General features: G+C 40.1%; 1 protein-coding gene and 1 long non-coding RNA gene across 2 annotated transcripts; one reads left to right on the forward strand and one right to left on the reverse strand.

Moving 5' to 3' along the window:
- The first annotated feature begins 9 nt into the window (after positions 1-9).
- On the forward strand, positions 10-10,984 carry GREM1 (gremlin 1, DAN family BMP antagonist). The gene is made up of 2 exons (XM_064424151.1): positions 10-1,068; positions 7,501-10,984. The coding sequence occupies exon 2, from the start codon at positions 7,502-7,504 to the stop codon at positions 8,054-8,056; it is 555 nt and encodes a 184-aa protein (XP_064280221.1). The 5' UTR covers positions 10-1,068; position 7,501; the 3' UTR covers positions 8,057-10,984.
- LOC135303012 (uncharacterized) lies at positions 10,959-21,213 on the reverse strand. Its single transcript, XR_010364549.1, has 5 exons — positions 20,186-21,213; positions 15,608-15,699; positions 15,202-15,267; positions 14,928-15,077; positions 10,959-13,022 (listed from the first exon to the last, which is right to left on the reverse strand). It is a non-coding gene; the product is annotated as an uncharacterized LOC135303012 (long non-coding RNA).
- Positions 21,214-25,375: the final 4,162 nt, after the last annotated feature.

A 25,375-nucleotide genomic window follows, 5' to 3' on the forward strand; every position in this document is an offset into this window, starting at 1 on the left:
GCAGCACAGAGATGTTCCCGGCTACTGCCGGGCCGGGCTGGCTCCGCAAGACACTGGGCCCCCGCTGGTTTCTGCCTATTTTCGGGCGACCCCTGGGACCCCGCGGGGGCTGGCTCGGCGCGGCCGCCCCGCCGGCTCCGCGCTCAGCCTCGGCGGGACGCGCCGCTCCTTCGCCCTCCTCGCCCCTTGAGCTTGAGGAGCCCCCCGCCCCGAGAGACACAGTGAAGGGACACCCGAGGTGTCTCGCCTCTCTCTTGCGGAACCAAAAAAAAAAAAAAAAAAAAGACAAAAAGAGAAACTCCCCCTTCCCCGCAAAAAAACCAAACCATCAGTGATACAGAGCCATGAGCGAGGGATTGCGGATCGGGAGCCACGGTTTCACACCCCTTGCACACGGACATTGCCAGAGAGGCTTTTTTCTCCAAAGCTGCGAAATTCCCGGCATACTGCAGAACCTCAGAAGGCCAATTTGCAAGAGGGAGGGCCGCGAAGGTGGCTGCCTCCCTCGGGGCCAAGGCAGGCGGTCAGGGGCTCCCGGCTCATGGGCAGGGAAGCGCCCAGCGTGCACGGAAGGGCGGCGGAGGCGGTGGGAGGGGGGTAGGATTTAATTCTTCTTAACTGTCATACTTTAATGGGGATGGAAAATGTGAATTTTCTGTGCATTCCAGGAACAATTCCTTGGGGTGGTGACCTTTAGCACCGATTCTCTGAAGACAGGAAAGTAGTCGAGTGTTTATCTGGATGACTGAAAGCCTTCCCTGGTGGAAGTTTATGGAAGTGTTAAAAGGGGCGGATAACACGGGCTTTGGAGGCGCTTGTCCAATGATCTGGAGGGGCTTGGAGAGCAGATCTCAGCTGGCAGACATTTAAATGGGAGACAGCTCGGCGCTGCTGCAATTTGTAGGCAGGACCCGACATTCTCTCTCTCTATGGACTCCCGGGCAGCTTCGGGCTCCCACGCCACCCGCTCCACCGAGTGACCCACCGCTCAGAGCCCCGCAGAGCCCCAGGCCGCGCCGAGGAGCACCGAGCCGAGCCGAGCCCCGCCGCGGAGCCGCCGCCGCGCAGGTGAGCTGGGACGCGCTCTCGGCCACTGTCTGTGGGAGGCAAAACTTTAAGCTCTCTATCCTACCTTCTGAGAGGGGCAAGGGAAGGAGCCGTTCACCGGTGTCTAGCAAAACTCCAGGGCGTCTCGGTTTTGCAGGGGTGACGCCCGTCCCTCCCGCCCGCGGGAGTGAGGCGCGCCGACCTTTCCGCCGCAGCGCAGGGGATCAGGGCACCGTTACATCTCTTTCCCCTCACAAGCACGGGGACTGCAAAAGCCCCGTTAGCTCTGCCTCTCATCTCCGCCTACAGCATCACTCCCGACAAATTGGATTCGGCGCCCACCCGAGACACGGAAACGTCCCGGCCCGGCCTCTGCACGGAGCGGGGCGGGGGCAGATCCCCAGGTGCCAGCCCCATCCCATCTCGTCCCGCCGAGCTGCCCTCTACGAGGTCGCTCAGCCCGCGGCTCTGTCCTGGCCCGCCTTTGCAAACCTCTGCTCCTCGGAGGAGCGTGCTCCTGGTACCTCAGGAGCTCCCGGGGCGGGGTGCGTGCCGTCCGGGAGACTCGGTGCGTGCCCACGGCGCCGGGTGCCGCGGAGCGGAGGCTCCGCGCCCGGGGCAGCACGGCGCGTCCTTCCCCGCGCAGCCTCGGGCGGGGCTGGAACGCGGCTCCAGCGCTGCGCTCTCCGCCCAGCCCGCCCACCTGACTCGGAGCCGCGGGAGTTTTGTCGGGCCGACGGCTCCGTGCTTCCGCCGGCCAGCGCTCCCCCTGCCCGCGCTGCCAGGCCGCGCTGCCCGGCCGCAGGAGCGCCGGCCGTGCGGCCCCGCGGGCGCGGACGGGCCGCGCTGCGCTCCTCCAGCGGCGCGGCTTGGCGCAGGGCTTTTCCCTGCCGCAGGACGCCTGCTTGTTTCCCCCGTCTGTTTCAATACGATCCCCCGGGGGCTTGGCAGTCCCTTCTGCGAGTTCGTCCTCGTTGGGTTAAACTAGACGGCGGCGGTGCCCCGTGGGAAGAGCCGGTCGGTGCAGCCAGCCGCCGCCAGGACCGTCCCCGCCCTCGGGGAGCCGCGCCGAGTCGCTCCCGGCCGTGCCAAGCCAAACCAGGCGTGCGGTCTCCCCGCCCTGACGGCAGCCGGCCGTCCCCGGCGCAGCCGGGCTGTCCCGGGTTACCGCGGCGGCCCGGCCGTGCCGGCCTGGCACGGTGCGTCCCGCCCCGGCCAGCAGCTGCGGCCTCACTCCTGGGGTCCCACTCGCGGCTCCTCTCGGCGAAAGAAGGGCAAGCGAAGCCGCTTTGTGTCACCAGGGCTGAGACACAAACCTCCTTTTGCATAGATGGGGCTCTGAAGCACCGGCGCGCGTTTGGCTCTCCCTGCTGCTGGCAGGAATTGAGTCGGGCGTTTTGTGAGCGGCGACTTTTGGGTGCAGTGGCAGTGCCCCCCCAGCCTCAGCTGCCTGTGAGCCCAGCCCGGTGACCCGTGAGCTGCAGAAGCGCTTTGCTCCTGCCCCGCTCCTGTCTGAGCCCGGCAAGCCCGGGAATAACCAGGCGGCGTGCGCCGGGTCCGTGTGTAAGTGACAAAAGGCACCGATGGCCGTGGCTCTCTGCTCCTTCAGCGTTCAGCGCCAACCTGTGCTAAAGCATTTATATTTTTTCTCTCGGCAGTGCTACCCAGAAATGCGTAGCTTCTGCTGAAGACTCTCTTCAGCAAGCACGGCAGGGCAGAGACAGGCGCAAAGCTATCCCGGTTGTTTTCGGGCTCCATGAGGAAATGTGTCTGGAGGGAGTTTGGCGCTAGGAAGCTGCAGCTGTCAGGCTGCCTGGGCGTCTTCAGGCAAGGCAAACTCGGCTTTGGTACCAGCCATGGCCACCATGCTGTTCAGCTTCCCGGGGGTCCCATAGGATGTCCTGCAGAAAAAGAGTTTCTTAAACGGGGAGTTCTCAAGGCTTCAAGGGTTGGTTGGTTGGTTTGTTTGTTTGAAAATTGCTGCCTACATTCCTGATATGTCTCAAAACCCTCCATCTGTATGACTCTCAAGAAGAAATTTTCTGAAATGTAAATATATCCAAATTCTATGAAACACAGATGTTAGTTTTGCTGTCTTGATTTCAGAAAAAAAAAAAAAAGAAGCAATTTTCTGGGAACTGCCATTACTATGCTTTTTTAATATTTAAAAATACAGATCTATGAACTATGAAAACATTACATAAGAGTGTTTCTGCAATTCAGATGTAATATGTGAGGCATAAAATTATTCTGATCCTTTGGGACGTAAACCACTTCTATTTTCACAGTAGTCAAAGGGATTGTGTTTTGTGTCTTTCTTTGGCTTGTATTTGAAGTCCACCAAATAATTGTTGGTTGTTTTTTTTTTAGTTCTTCATCAGATAGTTTTCATGTTGCTTGTGAAGCACAGGAGTCCGAGGCTCTTCATAATATTTTCCTAGTAAAAGGGGTTTACAGATGAAGTTACAGGCCTGTTAAGATCTGTGACAATTCTGCTGTATATTTCCACCCAGATTATTTAAACAAGTTGTGTTCAGCTAAAAATGTCAGTAGTAGCTTTCTAACTCTGCCTAGGAACTCATAGGCAAATTCTGTCTATGAACTGACATGTGGAGATCCTTAATTCATAGCAGAAAATTTATTAATGAAAAAAATTACAGCCTAATTGTATGAAATAGTAAGCCTGAAAGCATTTACATTTCTCTCTCAATAGTTGCTAGTATTAATCCACACATTTCTTAATCTGTTTTAGATGATGAGATCTCAGGCTCTAGATAAACCACATATGAAGTGATATGAATGTTAGGGCCCAATTCTGCTCCTGTTTGAAGTCAGCAATAAAACTTCTTTTGGCTTTAGGACTAAGAGCTTACAGATGATGAAAAGTGGAACTCAGCAGTGAAATATGGAAAGAATAGAGTTTTGGAGTATTGTGTTGCTTTTAAAAAATAAATATTACTTCTGCCATATCTCTCTGGATCTGAATGCAATGAGGGCATTGATCATTTTGGTTATGGTCATCTGTTTGTTCAAAGGATTCTCAAATGAATTCTCCAAAGGATTTCTGGTTATGCCAGTGTAACAGTCAGTTAGTGTCAAGTAATGAAAATTTTGCAGAAACATGGAATATAAGCTTTTACAGCCTGATCTCACAGCTGCAGAGCTATAACTTCTGCAGAATTATGACTGTGATGAGGAAAAAAAGCATTTACTTCAGGAGATATTTCTCTTCAGTAAAACTTTGGGTATGGTAACGCTGATTGTAGTTACTTCTGCTGTCCTCTTCTGTGTTTTACTTCTTTCAGTAATAAAAAACCTTCTTAAAGAAACATTCACAATTGCTAACTCATAGATAGATGAACCACTTCACTTCCTAATGTAAGCAAATGTGTCATCTTCTCTCATAAGCAAAAGCATTGATTGCCCTGGGACCAGAGGTGCTGCAGGATGCCCATACTGCATTTTGGCTGCTTTCCTTCCTGAGGCATATCACCTCATTTTCCTTTGTATTTTTAATTTTAAAAATTAAAATCTTAATTTTAAAATAAATTTTTAATCATTTATTTAAAAAAGGTCCTGCTTAGCTGCTGTGGGGATCTTGAAGTTCACAATATCCCCTTCTGAATTTAACCTGTATTTATCCGTAAATTTCTGGATTACTTTTAGGTGTGTTTTGGAAGTGACCATAACAAATGTTTCTGCTGAGTAGCTAATTTTCATTTGAGTTACAATTTCTTTTATGAGCATGTAATGCAGCTTCCACCTTTAAGGCTGGAAACCAACCCAGTGAAAAATTACCTTCTTCCCAGTTTAGGATTACACTGAAACACATGCATTTCCTTAGGGATAAGCATGTGCTTCATAAAGTTGCATGAATCTGGGCCACAGACCTTCCAATAGTATATATCACTATGAAATTTCCCCCCAGATTCCCATCCCAGAGTACACCTCATTTTCGTAGGACTAGACCTTGCTGTGTCATCGACTGCACGTCTATGGAGGAAAAAAAAAAAGAAAGAAATCAATGTGTAGCTAATCAGTTTAAAAAATAAAAGTAGTCCAGGTTGTTGGAACCTCATCCAAGTTGTGGGACACTAAATAAAATAAACACCTGAAGTTTTCTGGCACTGCTTACAACCTAGCAATTTATTTTCAACTTCATGCAATCACTTTTTATTTTTTCTTTTAAGACTCTGGCACCATGTTGAGTAAATAAAGTGCATATTAAAATAGGGTGACTAGACACTCACCAGAGAAATAAGAATAGTTTGGGAAGAAATCATTCTGATCTCTTGAAGGAATAAGCAATAGTTAATAATTCTCTGAAAACTTATTTTAAAGAAAAAATTAAAACATGTTTAAATAATATTCAGGTTGTAATAGAGATTAGGAAAAAACAGCAAATGTGAAGTGCAGGCTGACACTTGAAATTATGCTGCATTATTCCTTAATTGGAATTCCCAACTTATTTTTGTCTATATCAAAGCCTTAAGGTTATTAAAATTGTGTGTTCCATACCATGTTTAATTTAGATACTAACAGCAGCCCTTCCAAATTGTCTGTTGGTGTCACCAATTGTATAATTCTTACATCCCTTCCTTGACTGCCAAACACAGGACACGCTGGTACATAGATTACTGAAAAGAATGTATACATCTATGATATATCAGGATCTCTAGGTGCTCTAAAAATCTGCTGACAAACACTAAAAAATATTAGATCCACAAGCAACTCCTTGAATGTGGTAGAACACCCTATGACATTTTTCTACTTCAGGAATTCCTCTCCCAGTCCATTTGGTGAGAAATGCTGTTTGAACAGCGTAACATTTATTTTCTCCGTGTGACTGGAAAGACCTAATAACTGAGAAATTAGCAGTTATTTTTTACAGCAAATAGTACTTACCCTGAGCCTCTGCTGAGTCTCTAGGTGGCCCTCACAGCACTGGCATTTGGCTGCTTTCCTGCCTAGCTGTGTGGTCTCAGGCAGAGCGGATGAAGCCGTCCAGGACAGTGCCCGTGGTTTCTCGGGTAGTCACACAAGAAGGACTCCTCAATTCAAATGCTATTTTTTTCCATACTGATAAGTCAAACAAGGGATACAACTGCAGCACTCCAAGCAGGTAGAAAACAATTACTTCCTTAGCATTTTCTTTTCACAGTCCTTTTCCTTTTCAATGCCTGTGTCTCTTCACAATTTTAGTGTTTTACAGTGGTTTCTTGCAATTATTTGCTCATTTCTGGTGCCTTCTTCCACGCTGCCATGGGGAGGGTCCCTCAGAGACTTATTCCCTCATCTGTCTGTCTTGCTACCACATAGCTCCTTTCAGAAAAACTTGGAAACCATGGTGCTTCTGGAAGGGGGAAGTGTGACACTGATGAGTTTCTTCTGTGCTGGTTGGTGTTTTAAGCTGACTGAACAGCCTCAAGAACTCAGATTTGGGAAGCAGCAGAAATGGTGGAATAAGGGAAGAAAGTGTAAGTAGGAAAATTATATTCCTACACAATAATTAGGTTTGGAGCAGCCATGCAGTTTTGAAGGACCTGATCTCCACTTAACTGCAGTGAAGTGGTCTTTGTATGACATCAAAGAGTCATACAAACTCTATGATATTTAATGTCATTTACAAAATTCTGCTGTTCTCTGACAACACCATTCTATGTAAAATGAATAAAATTTAGGGATCTGAAAAATTCTTAGCACTGTGATTGCATCTCTATTTCTTCAATCAAGGATTCAGAGCAATGTGCGAGAGGACATAGTTTGAAATGATAAGACACATCTCTTTTAACCTGTACCTAAATATTCTTTAATGCTAGTTGCCTGACTTGTTGCACATCTCTCAGCTTAAGCATCATTACACTCAGATACATGGGACCCCTTTAGAGGTGCAATGTGGCAGAGGTCGGGAAGATGTAAAACATGCTGCAGGTGTATACAACATATACATTATATACTGGATATACATTATTCAAGGAGCTGTATAAAGTTTCTGAGTCTGATTAGGAAACAAAAATCTAGACTATATCTGCTGAGACAAAGACTTTAGCCCTCTGGTATTGTAGATGGCTGTGTCATGTAAGTGAATCCTTGTGTAGTATAAAATTCATCACGTCTACCATTGTAAGTCAGGAGCAATCTTCCTATATGTCAGTGAGCTTTAAGAAGGGAATGAGAACTAGGGTAATGCACTTGGGAAAAAGAGCTGGAAAAAGATGAAGGACACACAAACAAAATTTTGTTTGGGCTTACTTTCAATCACTCTATTTGAAAGCTTTTATCACTTGGTAATTTGGGAACAGCTTTCCAGCTGGTACAGGCTTGAATGCTTATGTTTTATATAAGTGTGTGTGCACACATTTTTTTATGGAGCTGAGAATTTAGTGCATACCTGGCTTCTGTTGATCCTGAAATCCACAACTGTGCTTTATTTCCTCAACTTCCTTCACACAGGATGGTCCGCACACTGTATGCCATCGGTGCCTTGTTTCTTCTGATGGGATTTCTGCTGCCAGCAGCCGAAGGGAGAAAGAGGAATCGTGGATCTCAAGGTGCTATCCCTCCTCCCGTCAAGGATCAGCCCAATGATTCGGAGCAAATGCAGACACAGCAGCAGTCAGGCTCCAGGCATCGAGAGCGGGGAAAAGGCACCTCCATGCCTGCTGAAGAGGTGCTGGAGTCCAGCCAGGAGGCATTGCACATCACTGAGCGCAAGTACCTGAAGCGGGATTGGTGTAAAACCCAGCCCCTCAAACAAACTATCCACGAAGAAGGCTGCAACAGTCGTACCATTATCAACAGGTTCTGCTATGGCCAGTGCAATTCCTTCTATATCCCCAGGCATGTCCGTAAAGAAGAAGGCTCCTTCCAGTCTTGTTCCTTCTGCAAGCCCAAGAAATTCACCACTATGACTGTAACACTCAATTGCCCCGAGCTTCAGCCCCCAAGAAAGAAAAAAAGAATCACCCGAGTTAAGGAGTGCCGGTGTATATCTATTGACTTGGACTAAACTGAGAAAAGCAGCAATTGCACTCTGACTGTATGCAATCACTGCCAGCGTGAGAGTGAGTGGCATGAACTAGCCTACTTTCAAGGCTGGGAAAACTGAAAGGGACCTAGTGAATTACCTAAAACAAGCAAAACCCCCCAAAAAGAAAGAAAAAATTCATGTAAGGAAGGGGCATGCATGTGTGTGTGTAAGGGAGAAAATGGATATGGATGAGCAAATGCATGAATGTTCACTACAAAAAAACCCCCAATAAACAGTGGGGTATGAGACATTAAAAAACCCCTAATTACCCATATTCATGAATTAGGTTTCCTAATTCATGTGTATATTCACAATTTTGCCGCTTGCTGGGAAAGTGGAGCTGTGGCTTTTGCGAGTGTTCACCTTTGTGCTATTTGCTTTTACTGTATTACGTGAAACATCAAAGCGAGAGGACAATATATTTCAAAGCATGAATCTATTCTTATATAAGAAATAGACAAAGAGCAATTTAAAGTGTAGCACAGCCATCACTGAAAATAGAAGCTGTGTTGAGAGTTTGTAACATGCTTCTTCAAAAACATAGCTGTAATCCAAAAGCCATGTCTGGAGAACAATGGGGGGATGTGGGAGTGCTGAAAAGTCAATATAGGTGGATAGGAAACAGATCTACAGCAACTTAGAAAGCAAAAGGTCAAAGCAAGTAGACAGGGAGAGTACAAAAGGGAGTAGAAAAAGGAAAGGTACATATACAGAGGAAGAGATATTGTCTTCTGTTTACGTTTTGCTTTAATTTATATACCTAGTCATATATTACATAAATTAAAAAGAAACTATATACAAGGCTATAAATATACTTCTGAATTCTGATGGCTCTCTAAACCAAACAGAACCCATCCTTATGCCACTAGATCAATTTGATGTCTTCTATTTTTCATATCAGTTATTCTTCATATCTACATATATATGTATATGCAGTATCTTTTAGGCAGTGGTATCTATACATACATGCAATGAGTGTGCCTACTTCATTGTGTGTATCCAAACTCCTCTTTTTCACACACATATATAACCACAGCACAAAAATCTTGCTAACCAAGATCAAGTACAGAATGGCAGTAATTTAGTACATAAAGAGCAGAGCAAAAATTAAAACAAGCATCATGTGACTGAAAATGCAATAACCACACAAGAGACAAAAGACACGACATTCATGACTAGTAAACATTGCATTGTTATTGTTATTTTAGCTTTGCCACAGGCATGCAGTTTGTTGAAACAGAGATGCAGAACTTTGCCAGCAATGATCCTCTTTTTATATCTTTTACCACAGACTTGCATTTAAACTGGATTTGGAGTAAGTAAAGAGAATTTCCTGAACACTTAAGGCTGACTGCCCCTCTCATTTGGGGGGGAAAAACACAAAAGGGGACACCCTACTTCCAGAAGCTCGATGACTCTCACCTGTGAGGTTATCTTGTCTTTTCTTTCCTTCAGGCTTAGGAGTTTAAAATTGATCAGGGCTGTAAAGTTTGGCAAGAGCACAGAAGGTCCGGTCCTACAAAAAAGTTAGTTTAATGAGGTGTGTCCTGGGGATTGGACCAGACAGGCATTTATGGGGATTGGACCATCCATGCATGTTGTCCTTGCTATCCTGAGCACTCAAAGGTCCACACTTACTTGTGTGATGGGTCTTGGAGGGTCCAGGACTCAGTTTCCCTGCTCAGCAGCAATATTCTGTAGGATCCACCATCAGTATAACTGTGCTTTCTCCCACCAGAGGCCTCTCTCAGCCACAAGGTGATTATTTTGACATAATTTCTTGCCATAGAATGTTAAGGAGGACAGTTCTGCCCTTAGTAACATGCCCAAAGGGAAAGATATATGATGAGGGGCATGTCACGGGTGCATCCTATGTGGCCTCATTTTATCAGTTGTCCCACCTGTTATATAATGCATCATACATTTATTGGTGATATCCTGCATCTCTACAACTCATCTATTTTTGCTCTAAAATCCACTGCTGTGAGGTTTGTGTTCGTAAAATTAAATGATCACAACTCATTTACTTGTATTATTAAAATGCATTTCATTTGGTGTACTCTCAACTCTCACTCAGCAGTTTGACACATGTTTTCATGGATTTTAAAATCCAGTTTTAAAATCTGGAATTATAGGAGGTAGGTTTCCACTGTGTGGAATGTGAATAGTTAAACAGAAAGATAAGGATATTTAATGTTATTATTAATACAAAGTTTCTTTTCAGTGACAATAGGCAGGGAATATTTTCCTTTAAATTGCTTTTTAAATTTTTTTTTCCCAGGGGAAAGGGTCAACATCAGTCATTGCTGGAAATTTTGTAGTAGCTTGGGTTTTTGTTCATGAAACGGGAACACCTTATGAATTATTTTTTCCTTCACATAAAGTTGACAGCAAAATTTGCATTTTCTTTGACAGAGACTGCTGTGTCCCTAACCCCTTAGCTGTTATGCAAAGCTTCAAACATCAGTGACTCCTTTAAGTTTTGTCCAAAATTCTCAAGGAAAATTGATAAAAGTATTCCAAATCTTTATGTTCTAAAACTGCCTGTGCATAGATCATGATGGAACTCCCCTTGAGGCAGATCCCCCTCACCCATGTAAATTTTATACAAAGAACTTCTATGAATTACTAGTTATTGCCTGAGAGTAAGAAAGTTCTGCTAACTTACAATTATATGAGATATTTAATATCAACCACAATATGTATTTAAATGTCTGCTTTATTCTAAAAACAATGGACTATATAACCTAAGGCTGCAGTATTTTCATGCTCGGTCTCACAAAGCAAAACTTGGTTTAAAATGAAGTTTTAATTATTTTGTAACTGAATAGAATTGGAGTTTTTTCTTCCCAGCATTTTGTACGTCATTTTAACTACTAGTAACAAATAAATAAAATATCTTCTCCAGCCTGTGTCTATTGTTGTTTGTTTTTTGGTTTTTTGTGGTTTTTTTGGTTTGCTTTTTCCCCCCCCTTCCTCAAGTTTCCAGCTCTTTCTGGATCTGTTGTACTTTACCCTGACTTCTGTGGTTTCTTCTAATTATAAAAGGCTTTACATTATGACAATAAGACATAGAGACAAGCAATGGCACCATCATTCAACACGGCTACTTCAATAAGGCTTTTAAATGAGATCTGTCACTTCCCCCTCACCCTTCCACAATTTATAGAAGGAAAATCTCAATCTTTGCTCACACTTTTCCCCTTGTAAACCATAGAGTGACAGTTCAAAATATAAATCAGCCTTGAATTGTTGTAGAGTTAAAGTTGGAGTTGGCCTGCCTGCCTTATGCCTTATCTCAGTTCAATGTCTAGCTGGCAGTTTAGTCCCACTTCTAGAAAAAAAGAGTAAGGAACGCCTTTACAATACAGCATATTACAAGCTGCAAATAGGAACAGAGGAGATGCAAAACAATTATAAAAAAAGAACAGGAAGATTTGTCACTGCTGGCAGCACGTGTGCAAGACCAGGGTTGAGGAAGGACTGCAACCAGAGAGAACACATTTCTTCAAACCTTCCACCCCTTTTGGTTTAGTCTTCCTTCAGAACTAGCTTTGTCATGCTTCTAAAACTTACTGAAAAGATAATACAATTAGCTAAGAATAATTTTTTTAAGGTAATTGACTTTTTCAGTCTGAGATATGGGCACAGTTGTGCAGAATAAGTTTCCTTGAGAAGTTGTACATATGTATCTTTATTTGAATATTTAAACCAAAGAAAAACCTCCTCTTCTAGTACTCTGTGGTACCATGGTCTTACTAATTATATAGTAACCTATAATTTAATTATAGTTTATATTTGTCCTACATACCAGCTTTGAATTGAAGATAACCTCCCATGTGCTTTAGAGTTAGTTACACTGAAAAAAAGAAGGCAAGAGAGAGAGAATTCCCACACCTTACTCTGCTGTTAGGGATGCAGACAGAAATGAGAACCTGTGCCCAGTGGGGCAGGCTGGGTGTGTGTCGGGGTTTGTGTGTGTGCTCTGTCAGCCATGTGCTGTGTCACTGTGTGCTGTCACCGTGTGCTGTGTCACCTCTGTGCTCTGTCACCCGTGTGCCATTCCTGAGCTCGCACTGAGGCACCGAGGGAGTGCTGGGCTGTGTGCTCCCATCCGAGCAGCTCCCATCCGAGCAGCTCCCATCTGAGCAGCAGATGTGCACAGTGGGTACCGCTGGGTTGGATGGACAGACAGCACCAGCCTGGGAGCACGGACCTTGCCTTTGCAAAAATCATGGGGTAACTTCACCTTGTCATTTACCTTCTTCAGAGTGAAAAAAACCCAAACTAAACAAAAAACCCACCGCCAAAATAAAGTGAAAAACCCATCCCAAACAAAACAAAAAAAAAACAGAAAGGAGAATTAGAACTGTGCCCTTAGGGCTGATGTTCCTTTTCCACCATAGATGTAAACTTACAGGTTTTAGTTCCAATAGGTTTCCTGAACGAGAACAACCAAGTGGAAAAAAGCTAGAAAGCTAGATCTTATTCACTCCAAACCTGCTCTAAAAAACACTTAATGAGTTACTGAAATACAACAGTAAATTTTGGCAGAAGAATGTCCAAAATTTTTTCTCAGCTGTCCTGCTTACCTGGATGGTTGCAGTGCACTAACCAAGGGGGAGAGTTGCATTGTTTAAATTTTAAGGGAGTGAAAATTTAATGTGTATTTAGCCAAAACAGTGGAACTATCACTTTTTCATATTTTTAATAACCATCAGATTTTTTTTTACATCACCTGAGACTGAAACCAGAAATTCCCAGCAACACACGAGTATCACAGAGTCCCAGTGCAGATTTTTGATGCTACCTTGTAATGCATCTACATAAAAACATCTGAAGCCTATGTGCACTGCCTCCTGGGAATGTAGCTGATGACTTTGAAGTGTCCTGTCTCATTGTGTGGCTTCTGGCTGCCTGAATTCTTCCTCCAGCTTTCATGGGTCTGGGTGGAGGAGTACAGAAATTTTAACTGTCACTTGCTCACTTTCCTATTATTTTCTAAAAATTTTGAAAATAAAATTTGGAATCCACTATTTTTTGAATAATCAAGGAGCAAGATATGAGAAAGTCTATACTGATGTAAAAAAAAGGATTATTTGGGATTGCATTAAAACCCCCCAAATTTCTAGGCTGTGATAAGCAATAACTCCTCCTTGCTGTGGTACAGATCACATAGCTTTAATTCTCTGTACAGATCACATGGCTTGGGGATGGATCAAATGGAAAAAATACACTGACTAACAATAAAAGTTCTGCAAAGAAAATTGGAACTTGCTACATTTGCATTTCTTTTTTAAAGAATGCCTTGTGGAAAAAATAATATTCCAGTTCCTATTACAAGAGCAAGAAGGAACAGAGGTTAAAAAAATCTCCCTCACCAGAATATTTGAGAGCTATGTCTTACCTTTCTGCCTAGTAATATCAATAAGGTTTCTGGTTAAAGCAATTGGAAAGAATCAATGTGTAATTTACAGCTCATATGCGTTAGAATACTCAAATTCATGAATCATAATTCTATCATATGGTATCACAACTAAGCACTGTTGAGATTTTTGATTCATAATGATGAATTTGCAGACAATATTGTCTTTCTTTTATTTCAATTTTTATAATTCAGTTTTTGAGGTGTAAGGACGCATTTAATTCTGTATTTAAGAGAAGAGACATACTCTCAATCTTAGCTTTGTATTAGTCCATTCTTCTATACAGAGAATTAAAAAATCATGCCATATAGATGTAACATAAATGTATTTATTTCTCTAAACAAAGGTGTAAAAGCCAAGCCATGCATTAGATATATTTAGAAGTCTGAAAAATTTATATTGGATAAGATCATACATAAAACTATTGAGTACTGTGCCAAGCTTCTTAATATGACACTTTAGGAGTGACTAGTATGGAATAAAGTCAGCAGTGACACTAGTTACAAAAGTAGTCATGAAGAATTTATTTTTTAAGGATGGGGACAGGGTTTTGTGTATTCAGTTAAGTTTATTTCTAGACAATTACCCTTAATGGATGAAGTCTTGCTGAACTTCTCTCTTTAGGATCTGAAGGACCTTGAATGTTCCTTCAAAAACAGATGTTCATGAGGGACATGATTTCAATTTTTGTTGTTAATTTGTTTCAACTTTAAATGAATGAAGAGGCTAGAATTTGGGTGTTAAGTTAGATTTAGCAAATAAAAAGGAGAGAGAAAACTATGTGTACAATGGCAAGAACTTATTGAATGGATCTAAATCCTATGGTAGGTAATTTGATCTAATTTTTTCAGAAAGGCAAATGCCAGATGTTTGCTCCACTTTGATCTTAATAACACTTTAGGCTGCAGACAATAAGATTGGTTTAAAATTTATTGTCTCTTTGATTTCTCTATTCTAATGCTTTTTAAATTCTTTACACAAGACAGATCTATATATAGGCAACTGGGGTGGCATCAGAAGCATTGTGTACTTAAGACATTCTTGAAAACCTCAGTATGGAACTGTGTTTGCTTTTTTATGCATCAAAACAAAGCCAGATTTTATACAAGCAACATTCAATTTTCATTTTATTATAATGTCTCTTTTTATTTTGCGTATGAAGTTCTGACAGTCGCATCTGTGGCACAGCTCCTTATATGCTTTTATCTTTCAATAACCTTATTAAAAGTCAAGACAATATATTAAATCAACATTAAGCAGCAGGAGTTGAAAGTTAAGCTAATCTATTCCTTTGCATTGGGAGTGTAATCTATGCAGATCTCTAATTTCACCATTGAGTTGCTTTTAGTGTTCTTTTTGTAGAGAATACGCTTTCTAAAAGGAGAGCTGCTGCCAAATGAACAGAGTGAAAGATTCTGAAGTACCTTAACATCCAAGAGGTGTCCCACTTGCCTTTGATCTGGATCTTCCCATTCAAGGAGAACATTGCTCTGTGAATGTGAGTTGAACGCATCTTAGAGCTGCTTTTAGGTGGTCTCAGGTTTCTCCCAGGATATCTTGTATATTCACTACTACTAAGAAATGGTGAAAAGCAAGTAAGACTCAGGGCAAACAGTAGAGCAAGAACAATGGTTAAAAGGAAGTAGGAAAAAAAAGCAGGAAGAACGTCTTATCATGATTCTCTAGCACAGTTCATACCCATTGGTCCCTTAGATCCATGCATGATGTCTCAACAATTGGTTTCACTCTGCTCAGCTCAGTAGTCTGAAAGTTCAAAAAGTCAGAGTCAGTTTTTCTCTGAAAGAAATTCTGAACTTTGTCTGGTAATGAAAATGCCATTGCTCAGCCAACTGAGAGAACAGCTACCCCGGCAGGTTTTCTTAAGCTGTCAGCCTTGATCAGAAGTCAGCAGGCTCCCTACTCCTGTACAACTAAGTTCAGTTCTTGCAACAAACTCCTTTGTAAGCCAAAAGAAAAAATTCCTTCCTTCCGAACCAAATATTTTAGCTCATTACCAGGGACAAAACATAATACACAGATGCACAAAAAAAGTTCATCTCTTCCTATCACATAAGCTAAGTGAGAAGACTTGCAATTAACTCACCTCAGGAGAGAAGCTGGGTAAAATAAAAGACTCTTCCAATGAGAATTGTTCAAATGCATCTTCACATCTTTTCTTCCTTACCATTGTTATGACTACAGAGAAAAAAACATCTTTATTTATCACCATTACATTGAAATACTGTTTGCATAATTGCAGAGCACATTTTGCCAGTCCTCTCCTTGACATGATATACAACCTGTGCCATTTGAGAAGGAGCCATTTGAAATGACTGGACAAGTATGTCACAAAACACAGCGATGTTTTAATGGTAATTGATTTCAATGCAGAAGCACTGATTTCCTAAAAGGACACTAGAAGTTTTCTATAAAGGCATGATGTTATATGACTGAAAATCTTTTGCAGCGCTGGCTTTTGTGCATCATAGCTGAAAAGTGTACAAATGCTACACAGTGAAATTTAATGGAAGACACACAAGGAAAGATTTTAGCCTCGACATTTATCTTTACCAACACATGGAACCACCTTGATCTGTTTTACTGTTGATGAAAAACGAAGGTAGTGTCTATTTCACAGGAGAGGATAGGAAGTAAGAGTCAATGTGATGGATGGTGAAAAGAAACAGAGGGCAAGAGCAAAGAAATATGAGCGTCAGGTACTGATCTCAAAGATGAGGTCTAGTCTGCTGTCAGAACGTGTCTAAATAGCTTATTAATAACAGGAGAGATGTATTGGCATTAGTGTGAAAGGAGGAGTGTACTCAGTTTGTACTGTTTTGTCAGAAGTGAGCCATCTGCATAGAGTTTATATATGTTAGCTATAAATAGACTACACAAGTACAAATCAAGCACAGATCAATTCCTGTGAAAATACTCATTTACTTCAAGGCATTTATCCAGCAGATAACACAACAATCTCTACCATCTCTATCGAATCTGTCAAATTCACTCACAGGGGGCATAGCTGTACTTCAGTATGGCATAAAAATCCAAAAGAAGCTTTAACCTCATGAAATTGTTACAAGTAAGAATTTCATTGCAAATGCTTGACATTTATTATTTGATTAGTATTAGTCAATGGGTGAAACAAACCCCACTTTCTCCCACAGGGAAAAATGAAGGTCACTAGGGAAATCTTTTAGTTTTCTGGAACGAGTCAAAGTGCATCAATTTAGGATGGTGTCATTTTGCCTCACCAGTTCTCTTCCCATTTAAACTGTCAATCCCAACAGCAGCTCAGTTTCTATCTGGGGCTGACATGCTGGGAAAAGGAAGACCAAAATCACTTGTGTAGGTGACACTGAAGTTTATGCTAAGGGGAACCCCTTGAAAGTGGGATACTTAAATCTTATTCTTGCTGGCAAGGGATTGAATTAAGGGAGGCCTGCAAGACCAGAAGTACATCTGTGGGCCACCCTTGACAAGTTCAACAGCTTGCTGCTGAAATCTCTCCCTATCAATGTCAGAATAACCAGCATCTCCTGAGAAGTAACCTGATTTATTATTACATGCCAGATATTTTAATGATATTTAGGGAATGTTTCATTCAATGTTGCAGGTCTTGCTTGATTTAGGCACCTATGTTTCATCCCATTGATTTGTAATAAGTATGTTTTTCTTTGATTTACTATTTCTTTGGCAATACTAATTAGTCTTGGTCCTGGAGTTTTCAGATTTCAGAGGCTTCAATAACTCAATTTGCCAATGAACAGCATACCTCCCAATAGCTACTGAAACTGGTTCTCCAATAACCTATGGATTGTGCCTCTAGGAATAAACTAGTCATAGAGTCTATTAAAATGAATTGCTACAAAGGAGTTACAGACTGTAGCCTTCCCTCAGGGCTCATTGTTGGTGCAATGATGAGAAGTGTACACCTACAGTATTCAATCAGGTCAAAACAGCCTGGAAGTTGGGGTGGCAGCTTTAAATTTTCCAGCTTCAGCCTTAGTCTCTTTGTCTTTCCATAAAACCCTAACCTTTATAGCACAAGCTCCGACAGGACTGGTTTCATGCAGAGGACACAAATGCCAAAGCCTGTGTGTAGGGCAGTGTTTGACTGCCATAAGGTAAGGCCTGGAGTGCACATTACCCTCTGAGCTGGGATCAGATGTTACACCCCGAGGCACAGGTCAGCATGTCCGTCATGCACAGACGAGATCGTCTGCACCTCTCGGTTGGAGAGGGATGTTATTTTCTTAAGGAGCAGGATGTTATTCCTAGAGGTCTGCCCCTTGCTAGGGTCAAGAGTAATATTTTATGGTTAATGTTTATGATTAATTTTGGCTGTGGCCTTTCCTTTCAGAATTTGTATGGTGTCAGTTCAGGTTGGTAAGAGGAAAGCTTGACAAGGTTAAGGCGTGAACCATATACTCACTTTTCCTTCCAAAGTAAATACTACAACAACAATGCACATGGGAACCAAGCAGCACATTCCTAAATCAAACCAGAAGATTCATACAGGGCACTAAAACATAGGGTCCAAGAGAGTGGGTTTTGCCTTTTTGTTTTTTCAGTCCAAAGGATACGTTTTCAGAAAGATGCCTTGGGAATTAGGTCAAAATAATTCCAGGAGCAAAAAGGGCAGTTTGGCATCAGATTTCTTGTGCTCACATTACTTAAAAATTAATATTGTCTTCACCCCTATTCTCTCAAAAATTCTGCTGAAGTAAGGTGACCGATTCTCAGTCTGTTTAATGCTGTTTAAAGGAAAGAACACGCATCTCAGTGTGATCCAAATTTACACTGATTCTTACTTTTGGAAAATATCCCAATCAACTTCCCAACTTTGAATAAGATCTTTAGATTCACATGCAACTTGTTCTCTTTTTAAGTATGTGAACTTGGAAACTGTTTTTTCTTCATGTTTTTTATTAATGTAATGGTTTGTTAACAGGTTTGCAAGTGGACTTAGTTTGATATTTTAGAAGACACTTAAGACCAGAAGAGATGGGAAACTTTTAAAATCTCAAGGAGTTTTGGAGACATAGCATATGGTCTCATAACGTGTTTTCTGTGGCAGTGTCAGCAAACAGACAGCAATGAGGAGAAAGACATACTCTTGTGATATTGTGAAAACCCCAAAAAGATACTACTGTATATAAGCAATAAAGACAACTTCAGAAGTGTGTGCATGAAGCAGTCTCAGAAACCCATCTTAGATCTGCATCACCCTTTTGGAGTGTTGGAAGGTGTCATCCAAGGGGTGTAGTGGGGAAGATCATTGTATGAGAGTTTCTGATGATAACTTTGAATCTGGAAGAGAGGACAAAATTCTGGCCTTGGCCTTGTTTGTTACTCATTCATAGGAAATATTTTTTGTAATCAGAGAATATATCTCACACTGCGCTTTCCTTTAAAATTCTGAGCAATTAAAAATCTTTCAAATCTTTAATAGCGCTGAACTTCAGACCCTAAGGGTAGCAATATGATCTACAATTAAAACCCTATCATGAATGCATAGCTTTTTCAGGACATTTGCATTGCACCACTGTACTTCTCAATGACAGGATTGCTATGGCTGCTGTGAATCCCATATAAAATGAGCACTGTCAGCCTTCATAAACACTTCAATGGAAATCAAAGATTCTCAAAGTAAAAAACAAAGGGGCATAACACATTTGTCTGATTCATGGTCAATCAACAGCCAAAAATACTGCTACAGATGCTGCAAGGGAGACTGGCAAAGAAAATTTTAAAACATCACAATGTTTCCATTTTTGAGGTTAATAAGAGAAGCAAAAGATAAAAAATATCAACCTCAGAATTTAAAAATGTTTCCCTTAACCCACACACATGGTCCTTTGGAGCTCAACTGTGTATGGCCATTTGTGGGTTAAGCTTTTTGCAACAAGTTGATTTCAAGTTTTACTGCTCAGCTACTTATATATTTATAAAATTCTCAATGGTTGATTTATACTGTCTTGATTAGTTATGAATCATACAGTGGAGTTTTGTGCCTGACTCTGTGACTAATTGAATCTGAAATGAAAACTTGTAAGTACTAACATACAAGTATGACCAAAAATATGGCTGAGAAATTTAGAGATCAATTATTGGAGCAATTTCAAATGGCTTAATCATTTCAGTCTTGGAATTTGCAGTTTGAATAAATCTTATTATTAGTAATGAACAAATATTGGAGCTGGATAAATGCACAAGAATCTAGCAATGGTTTCTTAAAGAGGGAGGGAGAAAGAGGAAGAAAAATTTACAAAGAGGAAACAATGCAAAAGGGAAAAAAAGAAAGAAGTCTTAGAAGTCTTATAACACACTGTGACTGAAAATATTATTCCTCACTCACCCCTCACATTCTTTTTAAGAAGCTGCAGAGGGTTTTCATGAAGGCCCAGCATGCCTAAACAAGTTTCACTCAGAAAGAATAAGTTGTAAAAGTTAAATCACCACTCATTTCTTTTGAGCCTGTCTTCAGCTGTGATCTGTGGAGCTTTAGTTTCTCTTTTCAGGCGTAGATAAAACAGTACTGTAAGACCAAACTTGAAAACCCCTAACTTTTCCCAAGTGTCTGGGAATTGCCTTTATAACAACAGCATTTCTTCAAGCACCAGTCTGTATAGTAAACGACCTATATGCAACCCAGGAACTTCTGAAGCCCACACACCTGTTCATCACTGTCCTACAGGAAAGATTTGGCACGTTCATGAATACGTCAAAGATTGTCCCTAAGAAGCAAAAAAGCCCTAGAGCAAATAGACACAATGAAATATAACAATTATATAGAAACCAAAACCAAGACTTGCAAACTGTTTTCAACACTCTTTTTGATCCTTACCAAAAACCTAGCATGCCTGGCTTTGAGGCTTGCACTTTTTTTGCATCTGGAATCCCTTGGTTTGTTGACTTAACAGTAGCAGCACTCTCAAGAGCAAGGACAGCTTTGTTTGACCTACTACATTCATCAATATTTGCATTGCTAATTTCATTATTTTCTAAAGGACCTTGGGACTTGTCTCATGAAAGAGGTTACACATAGAAATCCCCAGTCTGCTTTGATTAAAGTTTTCTGACCAACACTTCTCAAATGCTGATTTGCTTTTAAATTATTTCAATAACTACAGTTATCAAGCTTTTACGGTTGATTTTGTACTAGCTGTTCTTTCCTGAACAATGCATGTATAAAAATTTCATTACAGATTGCTGAAATACAGATATTAGATCTACGACTGGATCAACTTCTTTTGCCATATCAATAGGATAGCGTCACTTAGAGATATATGTGTATACATATTTTAAAAACATATGCATATATATGTATCTGCATATTTATATAAAGTAATTAATAAATTGTCTGCTTTTGTTTCCAGATTTAACCCTGTGATATTTACAGACATGAAACAATTAATCTCTGAAATTATTTAATTGTATAGATCTAATCTGCCATTTAATTGGAGGCAGAAGTTTGCTTTATAGTATTTTAAATAAGTGTCTCACAAATTAATTCTGTAATTATGACGTAACATTTTAAACAGCCCCAGAGCTGAAATACTTTAACAAATAATAAATAATACTACATCACAGAAAATAAGATTTATGTCTGATGAGAGCTTTGTGTGTTCAGAAGAGTAGCTTTGTGTGTTCATTTATTTTACTTTCAGTATTGGTTTTACTAATTTGGACTTCTGTTCAACATGTATGTTAGTATTCTTGGAAATAAATTCAATTTACCTGATGCATTTTCTTCCCTGCATGTGGTATTTTTATCTCAGAATAACACAGGCAAAACTCTATGGCAAATACTGCTCTTTGGCTAGATGTTGTGTGTTGCTAAAAACATCCTGCATTTGAAGAAGCATAAAAAAAGTTCAAGAACTTCAGGCTCCAGCACTTCTTTTGGACCCAAGGACTAAATTCAGGTTCTTAATGAACAAAGTTAGTTGTTAACATGAATAAACCATCTGTCATCTGATATCCTGGCATATCAGGATTCCAAACAAAAATGCTTATGAAGTCCATATTTTCAGCAGCATACCATTTTTTTTGTCTTAGAGGATCATGAAACTATACAGTAAATAACATGAGAAGGGACAGAGAACAACTGTCTATAAGCTGGATTGTTTTGCTCAGCTACTTTTAATTAAGATGATGCAACTAATTACATACTGCTTAATTGTTTGGTGCTTATCTCAATATTTCTAACATGTTCATCATTGTGACATCTAGTATGTCTTTATGGACTCACAGAATGATTTGGTTTGGAAGAGACCTTAAAGATGATCTCATTCCAGCCCCCCTGCCATGGGCAGGGACATCTTGCACTAGACCAGGCCGGTCCCCTTCTACAGAAAATGGATTGCAAACAGTTCTTCATATTTGGTTAAATATGTACCTTGGTGATTGCTTTTTGGCAATATATCTTCAATTCACCTATGCAGCTGAAATCCCTGCTTAGATACTTGTCTTTTCCAGTTTTTTCCATGTTGAAAAATGCAGATTTTCAATATAAAATCCATTGATTATGCTGCTGTAGATTTGCTGAGTTTCTCCGCTCCCTCTTTTAACCTGTTGTGATTTTCAGGGTCTGTCATAGAATATATTTGCTCTTAATTTCTCTTGACACGATCACTCCAACCTCTGCTTGACCAAGGATAAGGATTTTCAAACAAATACATTAATAATGTTTCCAGAAACATCTAAAACCAAATCACAGTCTTCTGGTTTTAAATTTATGTGATGTGTGAAGCTAAAATCCTGCTTAAAACTGCCTAAAATTTATCTGTCTTTGGAGAGTTGCTGATCATCCTGCTGAAGATGCTTCCAGTTCCTGTAGTCCCCAAAATGGTCAGTTGCTGAATGAAATCACAGCATAATTTTCTTCTGAAACTGTAATTGTTTTCTATTCTGGCTACAGGAAAACTGGAAAAAATACACAAATCATAGTAAGGTTTCCTACACTATCAATATAGTTACACAAGTAACAGTAAAATCTAGACAAAATTATAATTCAAATCATAGTTTTTGTCTTCCTCTAGAAAACAGAATACAAATATTAATATCTCGAGACATGGATGACAGAAACCACTGAGATTCTATTTTATTATTATTTTTTGGTTAGTATGGTCTGAGTTACTGAAAAGCTTTTCAATATTATGCATCTGGAAATGTGATGAGTTGAAAAAAGTGGGATGAGAAAGAAAGGAAATCTACATCTTCAGATGTGTGCAAATTGTTTCAGATTCACCCCCGCAAAAATACCTTCAAGACATTGACTTCAGTAAGGTAGATATTCAAATTCTTTGGAGATTTGAGAAATAATGTCTTTTTTTTAACAAGCACACTGAACCTGGGATATTAACTGTACCAGTCAAGCAGTGTAAATAAAATAAGTTATTTAGACAGAATTTTTAAAACAGAGAAACCTACAGTATCCCAATAATATATTTTGCAGACAAAAAACACAAATTGAAAAGTTATGAAAAATACTGAGGAGGAAAATATAGTCTTTTATTTACAGTCAATGTCTCCTTAAGAATTTAGTTTAAAAATAAATACTCCATCCCACTACAATAACTTTTACAAAGTCATTCATAGCACATCTTGGTTTTTGAGAAAATTATACTTTCAGATACACAGTAGAAACACACACACACATACATAATTACAATGTGGAGCGGGGCAAAAGCACCTGAATCTATTTAACTTATTCTTTTAAGACATTTGTAACATATTTAATCAGGAACTATTCCAATGAGTTTAATTCTGAAACAAAAAAAAGCTAAACCATATTAATATTCCATATTTTTGCTTACATATTGTAGTATGATAAATGTAAAATTTATTTCAATTCAAAGGACAGCAAATATATAATTGCTGAGTGTATTTGCAAACATTCAAGCAAAGCTATCATTTTATTAAAGCAAATCCCACATGGACATCAGAGGCCGAAATGCTGTTATGTCTGTGAAACGTGCTAGGTACACATAGAACACTATCAGCATAGCAAGAGAATTTACCATTTTGCTACGTCTTCAAAGAGAAGTTAAGCAGCCAAAGAGGCCTCTCTTTTGATGATTTTGTATCATATGGAGAGAAGGGAGGGAAGTGTACCAACAATAATAATGTTCAACAGTGCAAATATTTAACTCAGGATGACTGGAAAGGAAAAAGAACCCAAATAGCTAAATGGAGGTTGAAAATCATACTACAATCCTACAAAAAACATTTTCCAGTGGTCAGGTCTTGATTTTTCATGTAATATTATTTCTCCATTTTTGCTTCCTGTAGCTTCCAAATGTGGTAACGCTTTTAGTATAGTGAGCAATAGCTAAGAACAATGGCAGGGGCAGCTTATGTTCTTGAAGCTGATATACCCCCCAGCAAAAATAGTGTCATTATACATCTGTATTTCTTAAAGTATATAGTTCTATTACTCCTGGGGAACATACAGTCAGTAATCATCTGGGCACTCACAGCTTTGCTGAAAGCACCTACAAGAAACTGCTTTTATCAACTCTCTGTGCAAAGTCCTTATCCAGTCCCACATGCAGCATAAGTCTTCCTTTGCAACAGGTATCACTGGTTTCAAAACCAATGCAGTATGACAAGCACATTTCATTTGACATAGCTCTTCTGAACTTGACCCCTAAAAATCTTTTCAATTTCCCTCTCAAGTCTCTCCCTTTTCCCAGCTATATGGAGATGAAAGTGTGTTGTTCAGGCTATATGCCTGATGAGCATACACACAGATTATTTCACTTGACCACAGTAGCACTCAGGCCCCCTTAGAAACTTGTCCAAGAAAAGCTGGCTTGATTGTCTGATATAATATAATCTTTTAATTAAACAAAGCTCAAACAAACCCAAGCAAACACTTGACTTAAAAGAAAATCCACAAGGAAGATATAGTGAGGTTTATATGGTTGTTTCAATGGCACTGCAATGTTTTCATTCTTTACAGCCCTTCTAAAACACACTGGACTGCAACACCAAATAAAAAAGCAATAGAATGAGAAAAAAGTATTATTTTTATCTGGAATGAAATCAGTTTTATTTATTCACCTTCCTGTCAGATATGGAAAAAGTCTAGAATAGAACTGTGAGCTTGTTCTGTTTTGATTAATTACAAAATGGTATCCTCCCATATAAAATCTAGAAGACACCCAGACCACAAAAAAAAAATCATCCTAATAGATAGAAAAAAAAAGAATTATAAGAAGAATAACATGGCTTTTATCCAGTTTATAGTGATTAGCTGCTATTGGCAATGCACCCCTAAAACTATTTTACACCTAAGAAGTATCAGGTGCTATACAGCATGTATGTTAATATGCTGACAACTGATGCTCCAAGATTTAGGAAATAGTGCCATAATCTTAGATTACTAACCAGTTTCTGCAGTTTCTATAACATAATGTTGTGGATAGTTGCTCAGGATGAGCATTTGTTCAACAACAATGGATTGTATTTACAACATGACAAATGAGACAGTAAAAGGACTGAACTACAAGCTTGGCCCCTCTGGGAGAAGTCAGACAGAAAATGTACTATTTGAAGTACTCAAATGCATAGTTCAGATATTGAAAAATCATCTTGTGGAAGATTAAAAAAATTAAAGAAAATTATCAACCAGTGAACAGATGTAACAGATCCTCTTTCTACAGTCACTTGAACTATAAGGATGCCATTTGTCAGTATCAATATAGTACCTAAATCTCAGCCTGTCAGTACTCTTCAGCTTGCCAAATACATTATGGTTCAATGTCTATCACAAAAACATCCTAACATTCTTATATTATTTTGTGTCACAGCTAACTTCTAATTGCAGTGAAGTCTATAGTTATCAGTGACGACAGAA

The sequence above is a fragment of the Passer domesticus genome, chromosome 6 (genome assembly GCF_036417665.1).
Source record: "Passer domesticus isolate bPasDom1 chromosome 6, bPasDom1.hap1, whole genome shotgun sequence".
In the NCBI taxonomy this organism is placed as follows: Eukaryota; Metazoa; Chordata; class Aves; order Passeriformes; family Passeridae; genus Passer; species Passer domesticus.